Source organism: Giraffa tippelskirchi, chromosome 12 (genome assembly GCF_054371585.1).
Source record: "Giraffa tippelskirchi isolate mGirTip1 chromosome 12, T2T-mGirTip1v1.2.pri, whole genome shotgun sequence".
NCBI lineage: Eukaryota > Metazoa > Chordata > Mammalia > Artiodactyla > Giraffidae > Giraffa > Giraffa tippelskirchi.
Window position 1 is genome coordinate 141,037,261 of NC_137286.1, and position 19,859 is coordinate 141,057,119.

Below are 19,859 nucleotides of genomic sequence, written 5' to 3' on the forward strand. Positions count from 1 at the left end.
CATCCCATCATAAACTGTCAGACATAATTGAAAAGAAATGTGAAACTCACCAGAGTGGCGAAGAGGTGATAGAGAATAAAATAGATGGCAACCACAGGTGCCCACATGTGTCCCACAGCATTTAGTGTTTGGTCCATGACATCAACCCATCCTTCCTGAGTAAGAATCTGGAACATGGACATAAATGCCTACAGAGGGAAAGAATGGAGGGATTAAACACCAGTGTTGAGCTTGCACGCAACTTAAAATGAGTACTTTGATCTCAGTATTATTAATTCAGGAGGGAAAGAAGAGCCTTCATTCAACAGATAAGAAAGAACTAAGAACAAAGATCTTAAAAGTCTGATATCTACCTATTCAATGTGGAAAACTAAAACAATTACCCTGAATTAAAATTAGCCTTGTTGGTGGTAAATACTGCTGAGCAAATTAGAAAAAATTCAAGAAACTTTGCTTATTGTCTCTATTGCTTTTACCTTTTAGCAAGCTAACTATTTAATGTTTCCAAGGGATTAGTGTAATTTATTTTATTTTTTGTTGTCAAGAACAACTTATTTTCATAGCGAATTACATTCGATTGTCTAAAGGCAAATAAGAATAATAACCTTAATTTTACTTTTATAGAATTCATCTATCAAATCATTTCAGTTATGTTAAAAACACAAGACTCTGAAAAAGAAATATTTCTAAAATGATAATACTAAGCAACTTCATAAAAATGATCACATTTTTTCATAATTTAAAACATTTTTTTTTCAAAGCAGAGTCAAGACCATGGAAGAAACCCCAAGACCAAAAATAAAGTAAACAATAAAGCAAAATTGAATTAAATTAAAAAGAGCACTCATCAAAAGCCAAGCTCAAAGACTCATTCTTTCTCTGCAAAGATCTTTGGTTAGTGTCATTCCTATACGCTTTTTTCTTATTAAATATATGCTTATATATCCACCTCTGGTATATGTACTCTGTACACATTAGTGGTCAATAAATGAGAACTTAATGAGAACTGATACTGTCAGGGAAAGTTGACAATTGGAATTGAGTGACTCTGAAAGAAATTGCTATAGACTTCAAGACAATGCAAGACATAAATCAAATTCTCAAGTATTGGGATTCCAAGAAATAAAGTCCAGGATAATAGAAAGATGGACAGAACCTGATAAGGGTTCTGTTACACTGATAGTATCTTAGAGGCAAAATGGACTCTAAAGATAATCTAACCTGATTCATTGTTTTTGAAGATAAAGAAAAAGAGGCTTAAATTGGGTAATTAGCCCCAAGTCACTCTATTAATTTGTAGCAGTAACAGAAGTAGCACCAGGCATCTTGATTTCAAAGCAAGTACTTTTTCCAAGTACTGCTTCCTGCCTTCAGTGAAGTCTTGAATCGACTACTTCCCAGACCTGATCACACAGCAAGCTCTTTTGGCAGTTTTCTTTACTAGGGATAGTAAACTCTTTTCCAAGTGCAATGTTCAATGCCCAGCACATAGTGGGTCTGTATGAAGAAAGGAACAATGAATTGTTCAATGAATCTAAAACTAGGAGACATGTTTTTCCTCTGAGCCTTAGTCCATGTGTGAAACATTTAACTTCTTCTTGACTTAATTTTTCTATAATCTCATCACCCTGCAATGTGTTCTGTTTATGAAAGCAAGAAGTATGCTGTTGCCGGTACTTAAGCACAGCATCAACAAGGACGGTTTAATACTTTCCTTGCTGGGGATGCCTAAGACAGTATTAGCTTTAATTCATCTTAAAAATGCTTCAGAGAATTTTTCAACACATGGTTTATGTCATAAGTGTGCCAGACCTATCATTGCAGGCAATTATTTTTTCCCTGTATTTTTTTCTATTGAATATTTATTACATCCGAAGGCAAGGAAAACAAGTTCTGAAAAATGATTCACATAAAAATATCAGATTGTAGACTTCCCTGGCAGTCCAGTGGTTAAGATGCCATGCTTCCACTGCAGGGGCACGGGTTCAATCCCTGGGTGGGGAACTAAGACCTCACACACAGAAAAACAACACCAGATTGTTGTGTGTGTATCTTCTTCACAGAGATGTCACCAGTGTGAAAGTGTGTGGACATCCAAACAGCTCAACAATGAAAGGGGGGAAAAGTCAAAACATCTACCAAGATAAAAGGAATTTTCCTGGACATGGATTTCTTTGACTAAAAGTGACAGGGAAACTTGTGATTAAGCCCAATAGACTTAACCTTGGTACCTAGAGGCCAGAAATTCAGGTGTACCTTTCCGTTTCTTTGGGCAGAAACCTACTTAATTTGTTTTCATCTACAGCATGAGCTTTCATGAACACTCAGCCATCGTGCATTCAGTGAAGGTTTGGGAACACAGAGCTATGGGTTTATAACCTGTTGCTGTGAGACAAGCAATGTGAGCAAGAACATCGGGTTACTCTCTACTCTTTTCAGAGTTCCGGAAGGAAAAAGTCTCATTTCTGCACAGCTCAGCCACCTGCAATTATGTATCGTGAGATGCTGTGAATTATTATTACTATACTCTGTTCAACCATATTTACATTTTGCTGTTTAGTCATCATTGGGTCTTCTGTGCTTGTTGGTACACTGATAATCAATAGACGGATAGTCAATGAGTTGCCTATGAAAATATTGCTAAGTAATAATGTTGTCCTGGTAATGTTCTAGGGTAATATTTCTTTCTCCAAGGCTCCAAATATTATGACACATTTGGTAGTAGAAGCTAGATGTTCAAGCATTAGGTGGAAGCCCCTTACTTTTCACTAAGGTTTCAGAATCTGGTCCAGTTTAATTCACTTTATTGGAATCACAGTGTTCTTATACAATTTTTAGTTTAGTTTTGTTTTAGTTGAGAGTTTCTGATTGTTTTTCACAAGTTCCTTGGGGAAATAAATATAGACTTTCTTCCTTCTACTTCAAATTGCTTCCAGATTCTCACAGATTTTTACCAATTGTCTGGAATAAATTCCACTTCTCTTACAGATGTTCTTACTGGAGGCTTCGATTACCCAGAAACCCTTTTATTCTTTCTCTCTGACATTTTCCCTGGAGTCCTCTTACTGCTGTCTTAATTTGGACCAATTTCCTTCTAGAGCTGCTCCACAACTGTCAAAGCCTTCTTTGTTCATTTTATTTTATGGAAGTATAGTTGATTTACAATGTTGTGTTTAAGTTTGGCTGCATAGCAAGGTGATTCAGTTATACATATATACATATATTTGTTCCCATTATGGTTTATCACAGGATATTGAATATAGTTCCCTGTACTATACAGTAGCACCTTGTTGTTTATCCATTCTATATGTAATAGTCGGCATCTGCTAATCCCAAGCTCCCAATCTTTCCCTCGCCCTCCCCTCTGCTCCCTGCTTGGCAACCACAAGTCTGTTCTCTATTTGCAAGTCGGCTTTTGTTTCATAGATGTGGTCATTTGTGCCATATTTCAGATTCGGCCTATAAGTGATATCATATAGTATTTGTCTTCCTCTTTCTGACTTACTTTGCTGAGTATGATAATCTCCAGGTCCATCCATGTGGCTGCAAATGCAAAGCCTTCATTTTAAACTTTCTCATCTAGATCTTTTATTCCCTCCAATACAGTGCCAGAAAGGGATCCCAGAAGCTCACGCCCATCATTGGTGGTGGCTTAGCCTCTCAGTTGTGTCTGACTCTTGCAACCCCATGGACTGTAACCTGCCAGGCTTCTCTGGCCATGAGATTTCCCAGGTAAGAATACTAGAATCTTCCCAACCTAGGGATTGGACTCACATCTGTGTCTCTTGCATTGGCAGGCGGGTTCTTTACTGCTGAGCCACTTGGGATTCCCATGTCCATCATTAGAACCCTGTTTCAATTTGTCAACTAAGTTTTCTTCTATGTTTTGCAGTCTCAGTATGAGGAGAATGGTTTGCAGGGAGAGAATTATTGGCTGAGGCCATGGACAGCTAAGTTTGAAATATTAGGACTCAGATATTTCCCCACTGTGGGTAGATTCTGGAAATTTTTATTGCTGCCAAAGCCCATTGGTTTCCTTCCACAGCACTTGCACCCCACTGACTCCAGGTGAGGACGCGGACAGGTTGATTCCGTTGGTCCTCGTCCTCTGGGTACCAGGAGAGGACAGCTGGTCTCTCCCACCCCTTTCTCTCCATCTCCTGCTCCCTCCTGGTTTCGATTTTCTTCTTTTCTCTCCATCCTTTCACTCTGAACTTTTGTTTATTATGGAAGAGCCTTAGGTTTTAGAAATTATGACTGTTTTGCTTTTACTCACAAGCCTTCTCCCCAACTGGGAAAAATGAAAAATAAAAAAACTCCAGCATTTTATCTTGCCTTTGGTAAAATCGGGTGAATCAATCACTTCTACACTTGTGGGAGATTCTTGATGTCTTTTCCAGGGCTCTGTACATCCCTGCAGCCTTAGGCTCCTCAAATTGAGGGAGATGAGCACATATTTTAGGATTTGCTTTTCCAATTTAATTTCTTTTCAACTTCTGGAAAACAGGCTTTGGGTATGAACCTAGAGTACACTTTCTCTCTCTCTGATTCTTTCTCTCTTTCTCCCTCCCTCTTTCCTAGTAGCTGCTATTCAAAGATAATGGTATCAAATTGTGGCCTTTTCTTTGTGGGGTGACTGGTGGTATCATTTTTTCCAGGCTGATAATGAACTGTTTTATTCATTGCAGGTTTTTGGGACAGAAGATCTGTGGTTTTTGCTATTTTACCCCTCACGTCCAATCTTACAGATGTAAATAGGGATAAGCACTTTGTTTACAAGTGCCTTTTCTTTTCTGTGTCTAATGACATAATCACACATTAACCATCCCTATGCAGGTCAGGCCCTGTTCACGCTGCAGGTGTCTGACTGCAGCTAATTGAATCAGAGATGAGCAGTTAACCTGAGACTGGGCCAGCTGCACAGGACGTGACCTGGAACAAACAACTCTGCCGACCAGGGAAGAACAAAATCAATCAAAAACATCTCTGATGAATTTCAAGTGGAAGTTACAGGGAAAAATCACACTGTTAGCAGTAGGATCTGGAGGCACGTGAATGAATGGGGATGGGCTATGCAGTTTGGCATGGCTAGGAGTCATGACAAAGTCAGTTGTTGTTGTTGTTCAGTCACTCAGTTGTGTCCGACTCTTTGCGACCCCATGGACTGCAGCACACCAGGCTTCCCTGTCCTTCACCATCTCCTGGAGTTTGCTCAAACTCATGTCCATTGAGTCAGTAATGTCATCCAACCATCTCATCCTCTGTCGTCCCCGTCTCCTCCTGCCTTCAATCTTTCCCAGCATCAGGGTCTTTTCCGATGAGTTGGCTCTTGCCACGAGGTGGCCAAAGGACTGGAGCTTCAGCTTCAGCATCCGTCTTTCCAATAAATATTCAGGGTTGATTTCCTTTAGGATTGACTGGTTTGAGGGACTAGGGAAGGTGGTAATACTCTTTTTTCAGACTTTCAAAACTAACAGCTTTGCTGAGATATAGTTTAAATACCATAAAATTCACCTTTGGAAGTAGACAATTAAGGGGTTTCATTTCCTTACAACTAAGGCAAGACCCTTTTCATCATTCCCCCAAAACTATGTACCCATAAGAGTCACGCCCCATCCCTCCCTTCTGCAGCCTTCAGCAACCAACAATACTCTTTCTGTCCCCATGGATCTGCCTACTGTGAACATTTGCTACAAATGGAATCACATAATATGAGGTCAGGGTTCTGTATCAGCACTTCATTACCTTTTATTGCCAAATGATGTTTCATTTGATGGATAGGGACCACATTTTATCTACTCATCAGATGATGGATATTTTGGTTGTTTTCACTTTTTGGCTACTATGTTGCTATGAACATTCATGTACAGATTTTTGCTGGACATAAAAATTACCTTATACTTAATATAGTTTTACTGCATATTAAAATATATGTAAAATATGTATTTACTTTAAAAAATCTTGACATTAAAAATTTTTTAAGTGGTGAGGAATACAACTCGGGTTATCGACATTCAACTTTCATTTTACAATATAATTTGCATGTATCTTATCTATCTTTAGTGGATTTCCAGAACTCATTCTCTGCAGATGAGCCTTCAAAATGAAATTGGTTTGACAGCTTATATAGTAGCTCAACCTTTTTACGGAGGGTGTCCCTGCTGTGTCTTACTACCAGTCGGCTGTAAAATAGAAGATCTGCCATGACAGTATTCACTGAGTGTAAAAGTGACACCTCCTTCGGTTTTAATTGCCTTAATTATTCACCTACTCAGTCTCCTTGTTTCTTTTTTCCCACTGAAATAGAATGCAGAGGAGTTGTCTCTTCTGAAAAACCTACTGACCAAGATGGAGGAGTAGGCGGACTTGGATTTAGTGTCTCCTCACAACTAGGGCATCTGCTGGACACTGGTGGGGGGACCTCGACAGCCAAGGGGACCTGAATAATCCCCGAAGGACCAGCAATTGTTTAATTAATTAAATGAGAAATCATGTTTACAGTGAAAAAAACCCATTGATTGCATGATTTAATATTTTGCTGTATAGTTTCTTTCATTTAAAACTTCTCAATGATTCAAAGTTTTAACAATATTTAAAATGACATCAATATATAGTAAGTGTTGGACCTACCTAATGTTGGAGTTAAATTTCCAAAACGTACACTGGTTGTAAAAATCATGACTGACAAGACCAAGGTCTTACTGAGAGTTAAGGGTTGGGAAAAACCAATAAAAACGACATTACATGTATTTAAAAGTTGCCCAACAGTTCAATAGTAAAGAATCCACCTGCCAATGCAGGAGACATAAGAGACGTGGGTTTGATCCCTGAGTCAGGAAGATCCCCTGGAGGAGGAAATAGCTACCCACTCCAGTATTCTTGCCTGAAATATCCATGGACAGAGGAGCTTGGTGGGCTCCAGTTCCTGGGTTGCAAAGAGTCAGACACAACTGATAGCCTGCTACAATACAGTACAATATTTAAAAACCTACAGTAAATAAAAACTCTTTAATTAAGAGTTACCACTTACTGCAACTAAATTAAGTTAACCATAAACACAAATACTGTGGATTTGAAATCTGGAGTAAAATCATAGTGGTGGTGGTGGTTTAGTTGCTAAGTCATGTCCGACTCTTGCAACCCCATGGACTATAGCCTTCCAGGCTCCTCTCTCCATGGGATTCTCCAGGCAAGAATACTGGAGTGGGTTGCCATTAGTGCTAAAGCCATTGGCAGTAGCCATTTCTTTATTTCAATTTCTCCTTGTCTCATTTAGATGGAACTTCATGGCCTATCAATTCAAATACACTCTTCCCAGTCCTGCAAACTCCATCTCCCTTTTTGCCAAACTCTCAGGAAACATGCTGACTCCTAAGTGAATCTAACTCTCCAGGTCTATACCATTCCAGCTTCTGCACTGGCTCCATATGGAAACAGGCTCCCTTCCACCTTGACCTCCAAAGAGGCTTCCACACTGCCCAGCCTTGGGCTTTGCAAAACTTCTCATCTGAGCTAACCTTGTCCACCTCATCTCTGTCCTTACTCTCAAGAGACACCCTCCCCAGAAGGGACAGTCAAACGAGAGTGGTTTAAAATAGAGGCTAAAGAACTTTCCCTGGTGGCAGTGGTTGAGAATCCATCTTGCAAAATGTAGGGGATGCAAGTTCGATTCCTGGTCGAGGAACTAAGTACCCACCTGCTGTGGGGCAACTAAGCCCTGGCACCACAACTACAGAGAGGGTGCTCTGCAAGGAAAGATTCCACGAGCTGCAACTAAGACTGGACATAGCCACAATTAAATAAATAAATATTTAAAAGTAAAATATAAAATAGAGGCTGAATGGGCAGAGGATAAAGACCTTGGTGCTCCGTGAGTTGCAGGGTAGGGAGGCAAAGTACCAAGTGTTGAGGTCTGCTGTCACAGAGGCTGATTTTGGATTATATTTTTAAGTAGATGTTTCCTTTAGATACATATAAGTGTGACAGTGATATTGATAGCATCATTTTATTTCACCTTGGAACTAAGTGACTTTAAAGATAACTTCTACCTGTAAGTGTCTACTATTCTGTGTGTATGTGTGCCTGTGTGTGTGCACCCAGTAGGGTCTGACTCTATGCAACCCCATGGACTGTAGGCCACCAGGCTCCTCTGTCAATGGAATTTTCCAGGCAAGAATACTGGAGTGGGCTGCTATTTCCTTCTCCAGCGGGTCTTCCCAATTCAGGGATTGAACCGGCGTCTCTTCTATCTCCTGCATTGGCAGGTGAATTCTTTACCACTAAGGCCATTTGGGAAGCCCATGTCTACTGTTCTACTCTCTCTTAATTGGTACTGGAAGTCAGCTGGAAAATTTTTATTTTATACAATATGCTTTCTGGCCTATTTACTCAGACTATCAGTTCAGTCGCTCAGTGGTGTTCGACTCTCTGTTACCCCATGAATCGCAGCACACCAGGCCTCCCTCTCCATCACCAACTCCCGGAGTCTACCCAAACCAATGTTCATCGAGTCGGTGATGCCACCCAGCCATCTCATCCTCTGTCGTTCCCTTCTCCTCCTGCCCTCAATCTTTCCCAGCATCAGGGTCTTTTCCAATGAGTCAACTCTTCATGTCAGGTGGCCAAAGTATTGAAGTTTCAGCTTCAACATCAGTCCTTCCAATGAACACCCAGGACTGATCTCCTTTAGGATGGACTGGTTGGATCTTCTTGCAGTCCAAAGGACTCTCAAGAGCCTTCTCCAACACCACAGTTCACTATACCTTGACTATAAAAACTACAGAATAAGGTTACACTAAATGTTTTGATGCTAATATTTACTATAAATTGACTTTTAGTGCTGTCAAGGACAAGAGAATTTATTGAATAAACAGTAAAAATCACAGTGCTGGTAAGTGGACTGAAAGTATGGAGCTAAATAAAATAAGAGCTGTGTGAGCTCTAAGCCATCACGTATACTAGAACCTTAAATCGAATATTGGTTGAGTTTTGTTGTAGGGCTTGGAGAGTTCTGAAGAGTTACTAGTGACTTTCAAGTTATAAAGCTTTTGAAGTTATCTCTCTCTATATATGGACTTCTCTGGTGGCTCAAATGGTAAAGAATCTTCCTCACGATGCGGGAGACCTGGGTTTGATCCCTGGGTCAGGAAGATACCCTGGAGAAGGCAATGGCTACCCACTCCAGTATTCCTGCCTGGAGAATTCCATGGACAGAGGAGCCTGGCGGGCTAACTGCACAAAGAACTAGATACAATCAAACAACTTTCACTCACTCTCTCTATGCATGAATTCTCTTGGAATTTGAGATCTGTTAAGAACAACTACCCTTGCTGTTAATAGAAGCAAAACATTAAAAATGTTAAATTTTTTTTGTAAAATGATTACACCTTATTGCTTGTGACTTAGAAGGAAATAAAGTTGAAACTGGTGGTTTCAATTAATTCTGACTCTCTTTTACGTTGGTAAGAAAGACCAAGCAGTTCTTTTGATTTCAAAATGAACCCACATTATTTATTTTGCTTTTACTATTTCTAAAATATGTCTGTTGCCAAGCATTCCATTTAAATGAATAAAAAGGAGGGGGGGAGTTTGTTCATTGGTCAAATTTTAGACTACTATGGGAAAGTCTTGCTGAATCTAGACTAATGTAATTGGCTTTAAATGTCAAAATGAGCTTGAATGTAATTAGAAGCAAAGCAGAAATCAAAATGTTATGCTTATTCCAGCAGCAAATTACTTTAAGTAGAGTCTACACTTAAATATAATTTCAAGAATGAAAGGAAAGATGAGAGAAACTCATTTGCAAAAACTAGAGCATCTTTTTCTAGTTACGGCCATGCTTGGGTTAACTTCTATGTATAACACTGTAACTGACCATGTGGACAAAACCATGGATTTGTACAGCAGACTACCACTTTTTTTCAAGGCAAGATTTAAAAACATGAGACGAGACACTGAACCATGACTAGCATTTATATGGTGCTTAGCAGCCCCCAAGGTCATTCACTGTCCATTATTTAGAGTGATTTTAACAATAATCTTGCGTAACTCATTGTACATTTTACAGATGAGGAACTGAAGTATGCAGGCCTTAAATGATTGACTCAGGCTTGCAAGTAGCAAATGATGTTGCTGGGTCTCTAGGCAGGAATCTGTGGATTTCAAATTCCTTCTGTGTTTTTGGACATTACAGGTAACAAGACATCTTTAAGATCTAGTCATTGCTGATCTCCTTTCCTTATCTAAATTGCTAAGACAAACAATATGCTAGACTAAATCATATTTAAAATTATTACTCATTTGTCAAGTACAGTACTGAGTAGGTACCTGAAACTGTATTATGCTCAGCTGGTTAATGAAAATTAGACATCTCCAGTATTTTTTCTTTTTTGCTAAAATAAGCTTCACTCATTACCATTTTTTTCCAAATGAAAAGGACACAACCTTTTCAATTTTGTGAGCATCTAAAATTAAAAACTGTCTTAATAATAAAAATATTTCAATAATTTCAGACTTAGATGTTAAAGTTTCTATATTAGAAACTTTCATCTTAAAGAAAAAAGATTGAGATGAACTGAATGAACTTATATTTTCCCCCTAACAATCTTTTTTGCAGGGTATGATATTTTTAGTTGAAAGGTATATACTTCCCAGAGATTATGTTAAAATAATTTGGAAATGCAACCATCTAGCTGACAGAACAAACAGCTGTGAAAATGAGACCTGGAGATTTATGCAAATAAGAGACTTCTGAATTAATTTCCTTCACAGAACACACTGTCAAGTTTCTTGGAGTATTTATGCCCTATTTCTTAATTAGTGATTTTGCTAATGTCAGTCATGTTAAATTTTCATAATGTAAATGATGCATTTCAATGGCAAATATGTGCTATAAAATTGCAGATGAAAGTTGATATTTTACTTTGGGTGCAATAGAGATTTAGTAATATACAGAATAGACAGTATTCCTAAGAACAGACATATGTCTTATTGTGAAATAAAAGTGAGGGTTTATTAAGAAAACTTCTGTAACCATGATACCACCAAGTTAACACAGGAAATTTCTCAGTGTTTTCTTACTATCTATTTGTATACCTGTGCTCAAGAAGAAGGGTTTTCTATTTGGCTTCAAATAGAAAGCAGCATCAGAAAGTGCTTATATTTTTGCTTACTAAAAAATCCTACATTTTAGAAATGGAGTTTGTCTATTTTTTGCTGTTTTAATGGGCTTTGATTTCTTGTTTGTCTTCATTCCAAGTTCACAAATAGAAAGATTTACTGCTAATTATATTATCTGCTCTTTTCTATTGCAAACATAAATTTCAAAGTCTTGCTTCTATCTTTTTTTTTTTTCTTTTTATTTGGCCATTCCACGTAGTATGTGGGATCTTAGTTCCCTGAGCAGGGATCAAACCTGCTTCCCCTACTTTGGAAGTACAGAGTCTTAACCACTGGACAACCAGAAAAAACCCTTTGCTTCTGTTTGATAGTGCTTATTTAATTACTCTTGGAGAAGGAAATGGCAACCTGGAGAAGGAAATGGCAACCCACTCCAATATTCTTGCCTGGAAAATCCCATGGACAGAGGAGCCTGGCAGGTGCCAGTCCAGAGTCGGACATAACTGAGAGACCATTTAAGACTCTAAAGCCTTGAAAATAAAATTGATAGTTGTTTACCAATAAATATTTAATTGTAAAAAAAAATTAATTGTAATGGCTTGACTTCAATAAAGCTGATTTTATAAGTCATAAACTAAAATTTGTCTTATTATTTAACTGAGTCTTATACGATTTGCATATCTCTTATATCTATATCCATAGTTTTCTTCAGTTACAATTTACCAGCTAATGTTGTCATTTAAAAAAATGAGATGATTTTTTTTACTGATACATAATTATAAATTAAGCTTTTATATCTACCTACCTACATGCCTCCATTGTTTTAAACCAAGAAACCATTCATTGTACAAAATTTGAAAATACTAAAATGCATGAAGAATAAAGTAAGTTACTTTCAATTCAAATAAAAGGTTGTATATATTTTTAGAATTTGTTGTCAAACTTGAAAATTCTACCAGTTTTTTCCCCCTAGGTATATACATATACTGGCAATAAAACTGAATCCAACTGTAAATATAGTGTTGTATTAGGCTTCTTAACTTAATTTTTAGTTATCATCATTTATGTCATGCATGAGTAACCTCATTAATTATTCTGTAAAAACTGAGCTTTGATAACTATAATATGCCATTATCTCTGAAGTCTACTTAGACATTCTATTATGATTTGACTTTAAATTTGCTTTAAAATTTTCACAATGGTGAATAATGCTACAAAGGGCTTTTTTTTTTTTTTTTTTTACTTTATCTTATCATGTTTCCTGGACATGAAGCTTTTAATACTGATGCATAGAGAAGATGTTGGGAAGGCTGGACAGAGTCCTTTGCAGAAGTAGGCAGTTGTACCCAAGAGGTGGGCAGTGCGGCAAGAATGAATCTACAAATCAGTCATTAAATGGTCCTGTGTTTAGTCCCAGATGTGGAGTAGTGAATGGGAAGCTATTACTATTTCAGATTCTGGCAGTAATCTTCTCTGTAATAGAATTTTTTACTTTTTGCATTTTTGTTGAAAGTTGCAAAGGACTGACTAAAAAGAATAGTCTAAACCAGATTTTCAAACTTTCAGTTTACAATACAGAAAACTGAATACTTAGTGTCCAGCTTAGTGTCCCTATCTTTTACAGAGGGACCCTTTCATGTTGGGAAGAGAACGGGACAGCAGAGGATGAGATGGTTGGATGGCATCACTGACTCAATGGACAGGAGTTTGAGCAAACTCCAGGAGATAGTGAAGGACAGGGGAGTCTGGTAGGCTGCAGTCCATGGGGTCACAAAGAGTCGGACACGACTTAGTGACTGAACAACAACAAATGTGATTACTGCTAGGAATTTAGTGTTTCATGCTAAGAAGTTGGATTTCCATGCCACTTAAGAACACTAACTGCTACTGCTTGCTGATTCCCTTTTTCACTGTCAGTGCAACATTAACTAGTCTGATACTATTATATTCTTAGACCTTCTCAACAATCCTCTAAAATACTTACTATCGTTCTTTTTTTCATTGATGGGGAATTGTACATTACCACTAGAGAATAGTTGAAATGTCTGACTATAGATTGTGTATTTTGTAGGCAAGACTCAACAAAGGATTAAAATATAGTCAGCTTTGTATTAGTGAAAACATACGCTCACAGAAGCTCATCTGAACTGGAGGAGACACAGAATATTCCTCATTTACGACTCTCACTGGTTTTTGAAGATGGTACAATGGAGTAGGCTGATTATTAAAATAATATTAATGGAACATGTCAACTATTAGAAGGGAAAACTGCAAATAAAACAAGTGGTAGAAAACTACCAAAATATGATGAGGAGCAAAAAAAAAAAAAAAGTTCTCCTCCAGTGAGTATACTTCTGGGAACAGGGTAGGAATTGCTGATGCTTTATCCAAGGAATGTAATAATTCCTTGTATTGCAGCTCAGCGGTCAGTGATACCAACACACAGCCCCAGGAAAAGGCCATTTCTGTGTGATTCATCCTTTATTAAAGTCATCCTCCAAGAGGAAGAACACAGGATATTATTTTATAACTATGCCACTGATGAATCACCAAAAAATAAATTCAAATAGAAGCCAAAGAAGCTTGTATGCTACAGCGGAACGGAAATAGAGTTAATTTTTCAGCTTTTTTGAGGCACGTGGTTACATTAAGCTATATATTGCATTACTTTTCAATTTAAACCAAATTGCTAGTTTCCATTGCAGGGCCATGTCCAGACATGGATGACAATTTGGCTTAAAACCTCAGACTGGACTGACTTTATGAGATAGTAGAAGATTTGACACAATAATGACCACACAGATAAAATAATAAAAAAAAAATTAGCTCCCTTACTGCCCTGAAGATGCCAGGAATTCCTCAAGTGATTGTAAATTTTTGTCTTTGGTCAATAAGTGAGTTTTGTTCAGTGAAAAACCTCCTCAGAGAAACAACATTTCTTCCAGTGTAAACTCCCTCAAAATAGCTCTTTCACCATTCTCCAGGAAAAATAAAGAAAGAGTAAACATCTTCAGTGGCTCCCTTGTGTCACCATCTGGACCTCGGAAGACACCCAACGGTCTGGCTCCAGCCCAACCCTGTAGTTCCTTTCACCCGTCCCTCCACCCCCCATGATTCCCCGTGTCTTTCACGCTGCTTTCCTTACATGGAATAAATACTTTCATCTAATGCCATCACCCAAATCCTCTAGGGGAATCATATTTACCCCTGACTACAACTCTTCACAAAGCTTTGTAGTCTTTCTCCCCTGGAAGCAATCTCTCCCTCTCTTATTAAAACACAATGATATATGGAAGCACAACCCATAGCCCATAATAAGGTTCCCAGGATTTTTAAATACACTCCGGGAACAGCCGATTCCATCTGCTCAGGCACATTTCACCTGGCTTCAGTTCTTTCCTGTGTATCTACTGTGGGGTGAGTTGAATTCCTTCTTATATGCTCGACTCTGTTGTAAGGGAAAGTTAGTACCTTTGGCGATGATGTGGGCAAGGCATAGCTCCATCCCATGGAGGATACTGCCTGAATTATAAACCACAACAAAAGAGGCACACGATCTCTTTAGTCTTCATTGTGGATGGGTGGATGCCTACAATATTTGTGGGAAACTTTTGGTATGCAGCAGATGAAAGTGAAAGTGAAAGTCCGACTTTCAGTCATGTCCGACTCTTTGTGACCCCACAGGCTCCTCTGTCCATGGAATTCTCCAGACAAGTATACTGGAGTGGGTAGCCATTCCCTTCTTTAGGGGATCTTCCTGACCCAGGGATCGAACCCAGGTCTCCTGCATTGTGGGCAGATTCTTTACCATCTGGGCCATCAGGGAAGCTGATGCAGCAGATAAGGGGAGTATAAATATGAGAATATAAGAATCAAAGTGGATATAATATCTGCAATGCAAACAAATGCAAAGAGATGTATAAATAGGAGGATATAAGAATCAGATGGAGGTAATATCTGTGGTGCAAACAAATGCAAAGACATGTGAGGCTGCAGATGGGGAAGAGAGACCTGAGGATGCCTGGCCTGAGGCCCTGCCTATAGAAAAAAAATTAAAGCTGTTGAAAGATAGTCCAAAAAGTGGCTTTCTTTTTTTTTTTTGGTCTCAAAAATTTATTACTGAAATTCAGTCTCTGATCACACATGTGAAAAAGTGATTTCAAAACCACAGGGAATTCTAGATGACACACAACAAACATCCTATAAAAGGCTTAGTTAAGACCCCAGGGGGACTTCCCTGGTGGTCCAGTGGCTGAGACTCCACATTCTCAGAGAAGGGGGACTGGGTTCGATCCCCGGTCGGGGAACTAGACTCCACATGCTGCAACTAAAGATCTCGCTGTCTGCAACTAACACCTGGCACAGTCAAATTAATTAATTTGAAAAAAAAGCCTCCAGGAATATAACGGAAATCCCAGGACCAAAAACGAACAGGTAGCTGGAGTCTAGAAAAGGCACCTTCCCTATGGGATTTACAAGCTCTGCTTGGCTTTGGCTTTTAACGTCGTGTTAGGTGCAAGAGGCAAAGTCACAGACTCCTGAAAGGGGAAGACTGCTGAACTTCATATTTATTTGGCTTTCCTGGAAGTTGACCAGAAGAAAATTCAATGGCAAAAGGAGGTGAAAAGGGAGCCTGTGTGACCTCGACCTGGGCGAGGAATTGTATGACAACACGGCTGGCACTGCAAACCCACGGGGAATGGACAGACCAGCTGATAAACGATCCTGTGACGGTGGGCTAGACAAACAGAAATGAGACTGTTCCCTATCTCACAGCACACAGATCAACTCAGATGAAAGGAAGAGCTAAATGCTTAAATGTCCTGAATATTCACTGGAAGGACTGATGCTGAAGCTAAAGCTCCAATACATTGGCCACCTGATGCAAATAACTGACTCATTGGAAAAGACCCTGATGCTGGGAAAGATTGAAGGCAGGAGGAGAAGGGGGCGACAGAGGGTGAGATGGTTGGATGGCATCACCGACTCAATGGACATGAGTTTGAGTAAACTCTGGGAGTTGGTGATGGATAGGGAGGCCTGGTGTGCTGCAGTCCATGGGGTTGCAAAGAGTTGGACACGACTGAGTGGCGGAACTGACTGAAATGTTTAAAGCAAAACAAAGCCTGACAAGACCAACGGCTGCTGAACTGTGAAGTTAACATTCTCAGATATTGCTGATGCCAGACAAATTTGTGAAAGTACTCTGGAATGCAAGTTTGTCACTATTAAAGTGGACGATCTTTGTTCTAAGACCCAGCAATTCTATTCTTAGCTATTACTGCTGCTGCTTAGTCGACTCAGTTATGTCCAACTCTCTGCAACCCTATGGACTGCAGCCTGCCAGTCTCCTCTGTCCATGTGGATTCTCTAGGCAAGAGTACTAGAGTGGGTGGCCATTTTCTGCTCCAAGGGAATCTTCCCGACCCAGGCGTTGAACCCAGGTCTCCTGCATTGCAGGCAGGTTCTTTATACTGCTGAGCCATCAGGGAAGCCCCATTCTTAGCTACATACCCTTAAAATATTTTCACAGGTGCAGAGTTCACATGGGTACAAGCTAACATGCAACGTGCAGAGCAGCAGCACTAGTTGGAGTCGCAAAATATCAGAAACAAACATCTCAAACCTGCAAGCATCCATTTTCTATTTCTCTGTAACAGTTCAGTTCAGTTCAGTTCAGTCGCTCAGTCATGTCCGACTCTTTGCGACCCCATGAATTGCAGCATGCCAGGCCTCTCTGTCCATCACCAACTCCCGGAGTCTACCTAAACTCATGTGTAACAACTGACCACAAATTTAGTTGCTCACTCAACACTCACTGATCATCTCACAGTTTCTGTAGGTCAGAGGTGTGGTGTTGAGTAATTTAATGTGTGTGTGTGCTCAGTCACATCTGAATCTTTGTGGCCCCCTGGAAGGTAGCCCACCAGGCTCCTCTGTCCATGGGATTCTCCAGGCAAGAATACTGGAGCAGGTTGCCATTTCCTGTTCCAGGGGATCTTCCCGATCCTGGGATCGAACCCACGTCTCCAGCATTGGCAGGTAGGTTCTTTACTACTAGTGCCACCTGGGAAGCCCCTCGAGACTCTCTAGTTGTGGAAAACGGGCTTAGTTGCTCTGCAGCATGTGGGATCTTAGTTCCTTTACCAGGGATTGAACCCACATCCCCTGAGTTGCAAGGCAGATTCTTAACCAATGGACCACCAGGGAAATCCTAAGAAGTGTGGGCGGGATTTAATTGGGTTCTCTGCTCAGAGTCTCAGAGGCTGAAATCAGGGTGTAAGTTGAGCTGTGGTCTCATCTGGAACTTGGGGTCTTCTGCCGTCATTCAGGCTGTTATCAGAATCCCTTTCCTGTGGATGCAGGCTTGAGGGTCCTGCTTTCTTGCTCAGAGCCCCTAGAAGCCACCCTCAGGTTCCGGCCACATGGCCCTTCACAACCTGGCAGTTTACCTCTCCAAAGCCAGCTAGAGACCCTCTCCTGCTTTGAATCACCCTCTTCAGTCCCTGGGATGAGGTCAGGCCCACCCAAGATAACCTCCTTTTTGACTGACATCAGTTTAGTCCCTAGTAACTTATTCACAGGCGTGAAAGCCCGTCATATTCACAGTCCTGCCCAAACCCAATGGGAAGAGATTATGGAGAGACTCAGGTCTCTTGGTGGACCATTTTAGAATTCACCTGCCACACAGAGGAATGTGAAAATTGATTGTGCACAGCCTCTATGAATAGTACACTATATATATGTGTGTGTGTGTATACATGTGTCTGTACATACATATACGTTTTTGTTGTTGTTATCATTCAGTCACTGTCATCCGACTGTTGTTTGACCCTTTGTGACCCCACGGATTGCAGCATGCCAGCCCTCCTCTGTCCTTCACTATCTCCCAGAGTTTGCTCAATTTCATGTCCATTGAGTCAGTGATGCTATCTAAACATCTCATCCTCTGTTGTCCCCTTCTCCTTTTGCCTTCCATCTTTTCCAGCATCATATGATGCAATGTTTAGTTGCATATTATACCCCAAGAGAAATACATAAAATATAGCTACATCATGTACTCACTCATATTGGGAAATCTCACAGAGTGCTGAGCCAAAAAAGCAATTAGCAGGAGAAACAGTCCAGTATGAGGACACACAAAGCGAATTTAAATTACACAAAAAGACAGGTGAGTCTCAGTTGATGCCTATGCATGCATTAAAAGTGTACATTGATGTATCAATACTAAGAACAAACATCAAGTTCAGAAAAGGGGTTCACTATGGGAAAGGGAGGAGAGAGATGAGGGTATGGTGCTCCAGGACTTCAGATCCATTGCTAACCTGCTTTTTTTTTTTTTTTTTAATAAGATGATTTATTTATTTATTTTTGTTGTCGCTCCACGAAGCATGTGGGATCTTAGTTCCCCGACCAGGGATCACACACACACCCCCTGGATTGGAAGCTTGGAGGTCTTACCCATTGGATCATCAGGGAAGTCCCATTAATCTGCTTTTTAAACTGCATATGGCCACAGAAGAATACATCTTATTATTCTCTGTATACCTTTGCATGCCTCTACTAGATCATGAAAAAAATGAAAAAATACATGGAAGACTGTAAAACAATACAAACAAAAATTAATAAAGATTTCAGCAATATCAGTTGAACTAATTATCCCTTTGAAGGTAAACCCCAAATGTATGAAAAATGTAGCCAAATCCTACATCTTGCAAATGTTGAAAAAAATGAAGGGACAAGTTGTTTCTTCAAATTTCTCAGCAATTTTCTCAATGCAACTGAAAGCATGATTAGCCATTCTGGTGGTGAGAGGAAACAGGAAAATTAATTTGTAATTAAGTATTTAATAGCATTTACTTCTTATATTGTATAACTCCTTTGTACATGATTTTATAAGTGAAAATTCAATAGAGCAAGTAATTAGCATTTAGAGAATGCAAATTAAGAAAACTTATATCAAATAAATAATATTAAAATTCAATATTTTAATATTGGGGAGAATGGATACATATATACATGTATATATATGGCTGAGTCCCTTTGCTGTCCATCTGAAACTATCACAACATTGTTAATTGGCTATACTCCAATACAAAATAAAAAGTGAAAAAACAGAAAAGTGGATGATTATTCTCGTTCAAATATAATTTGTAATTGAATTAAATTTGGGGTCTGACTTGGCAAAAAAAAAAATTCAGTTACCTGTGTTATGGAGGGTAGTGTATTATTATTTATGAATAAAAATTAGGCCTGCTTACTATTATTTTAGTAGGAAATTAAAAGGAATAAAGATTTTGATCTGGTTAAAGAGCTACAGTGGATGTTTATTCCAAGTATTTATTATTATTATTTTGATTTTGATTTTTTGTTCATCATGGATTTTTTTTGCATTGGTTTTGATTCTTATTTATTTTTTGCACGCCCTGTAGCATGCGAGATCTTAGCTCCCCAACCAGGGATCGAACCCATGCTTCGTACAGTGGAAGCGTGGAGTCTCAACCACTGGGCTGTCAGTGAAGTCCCCATTGCAAGTATTTTAGCCACATACTAAAATTGCTCTGTACACTAAGTGGAAGGTAAACAGAACAAAACCGTAGTCACTCCATTGCTGCTCTGCAGATAGGTTCATCAGGACCATCTCTCTAGATTCCACACATACGCATTCATAGACAATAATTTTGTTTTTCACTTTTTGACTTATTTCACTTTGTATAATAGGCTCTCAGCTGGCATAGGCG

General features: G+C 39.3%; 1 protein-coding gene across 1 annotated transcript in view; it reads right to left on the reverse strand.

The window, feature by feature from the left end:
* The window catches only part of NALCN (sodium leak channel, non-selective), a 279,073-nt gene that overhangs the window by 126,502 nt on the left and 132,712 nt on the right, over positions 1-19,859 (reverse strand). The window contains exon 14 of the mRNA XM_081546675.1: positions 51-188. Within this exon, the coding sequence (XP_081402801.1) occupies positions 51-188 (138 nt within the window). The remainder of the gene's footprint in view (positions 1-50; positions 189-19,859) is intronic.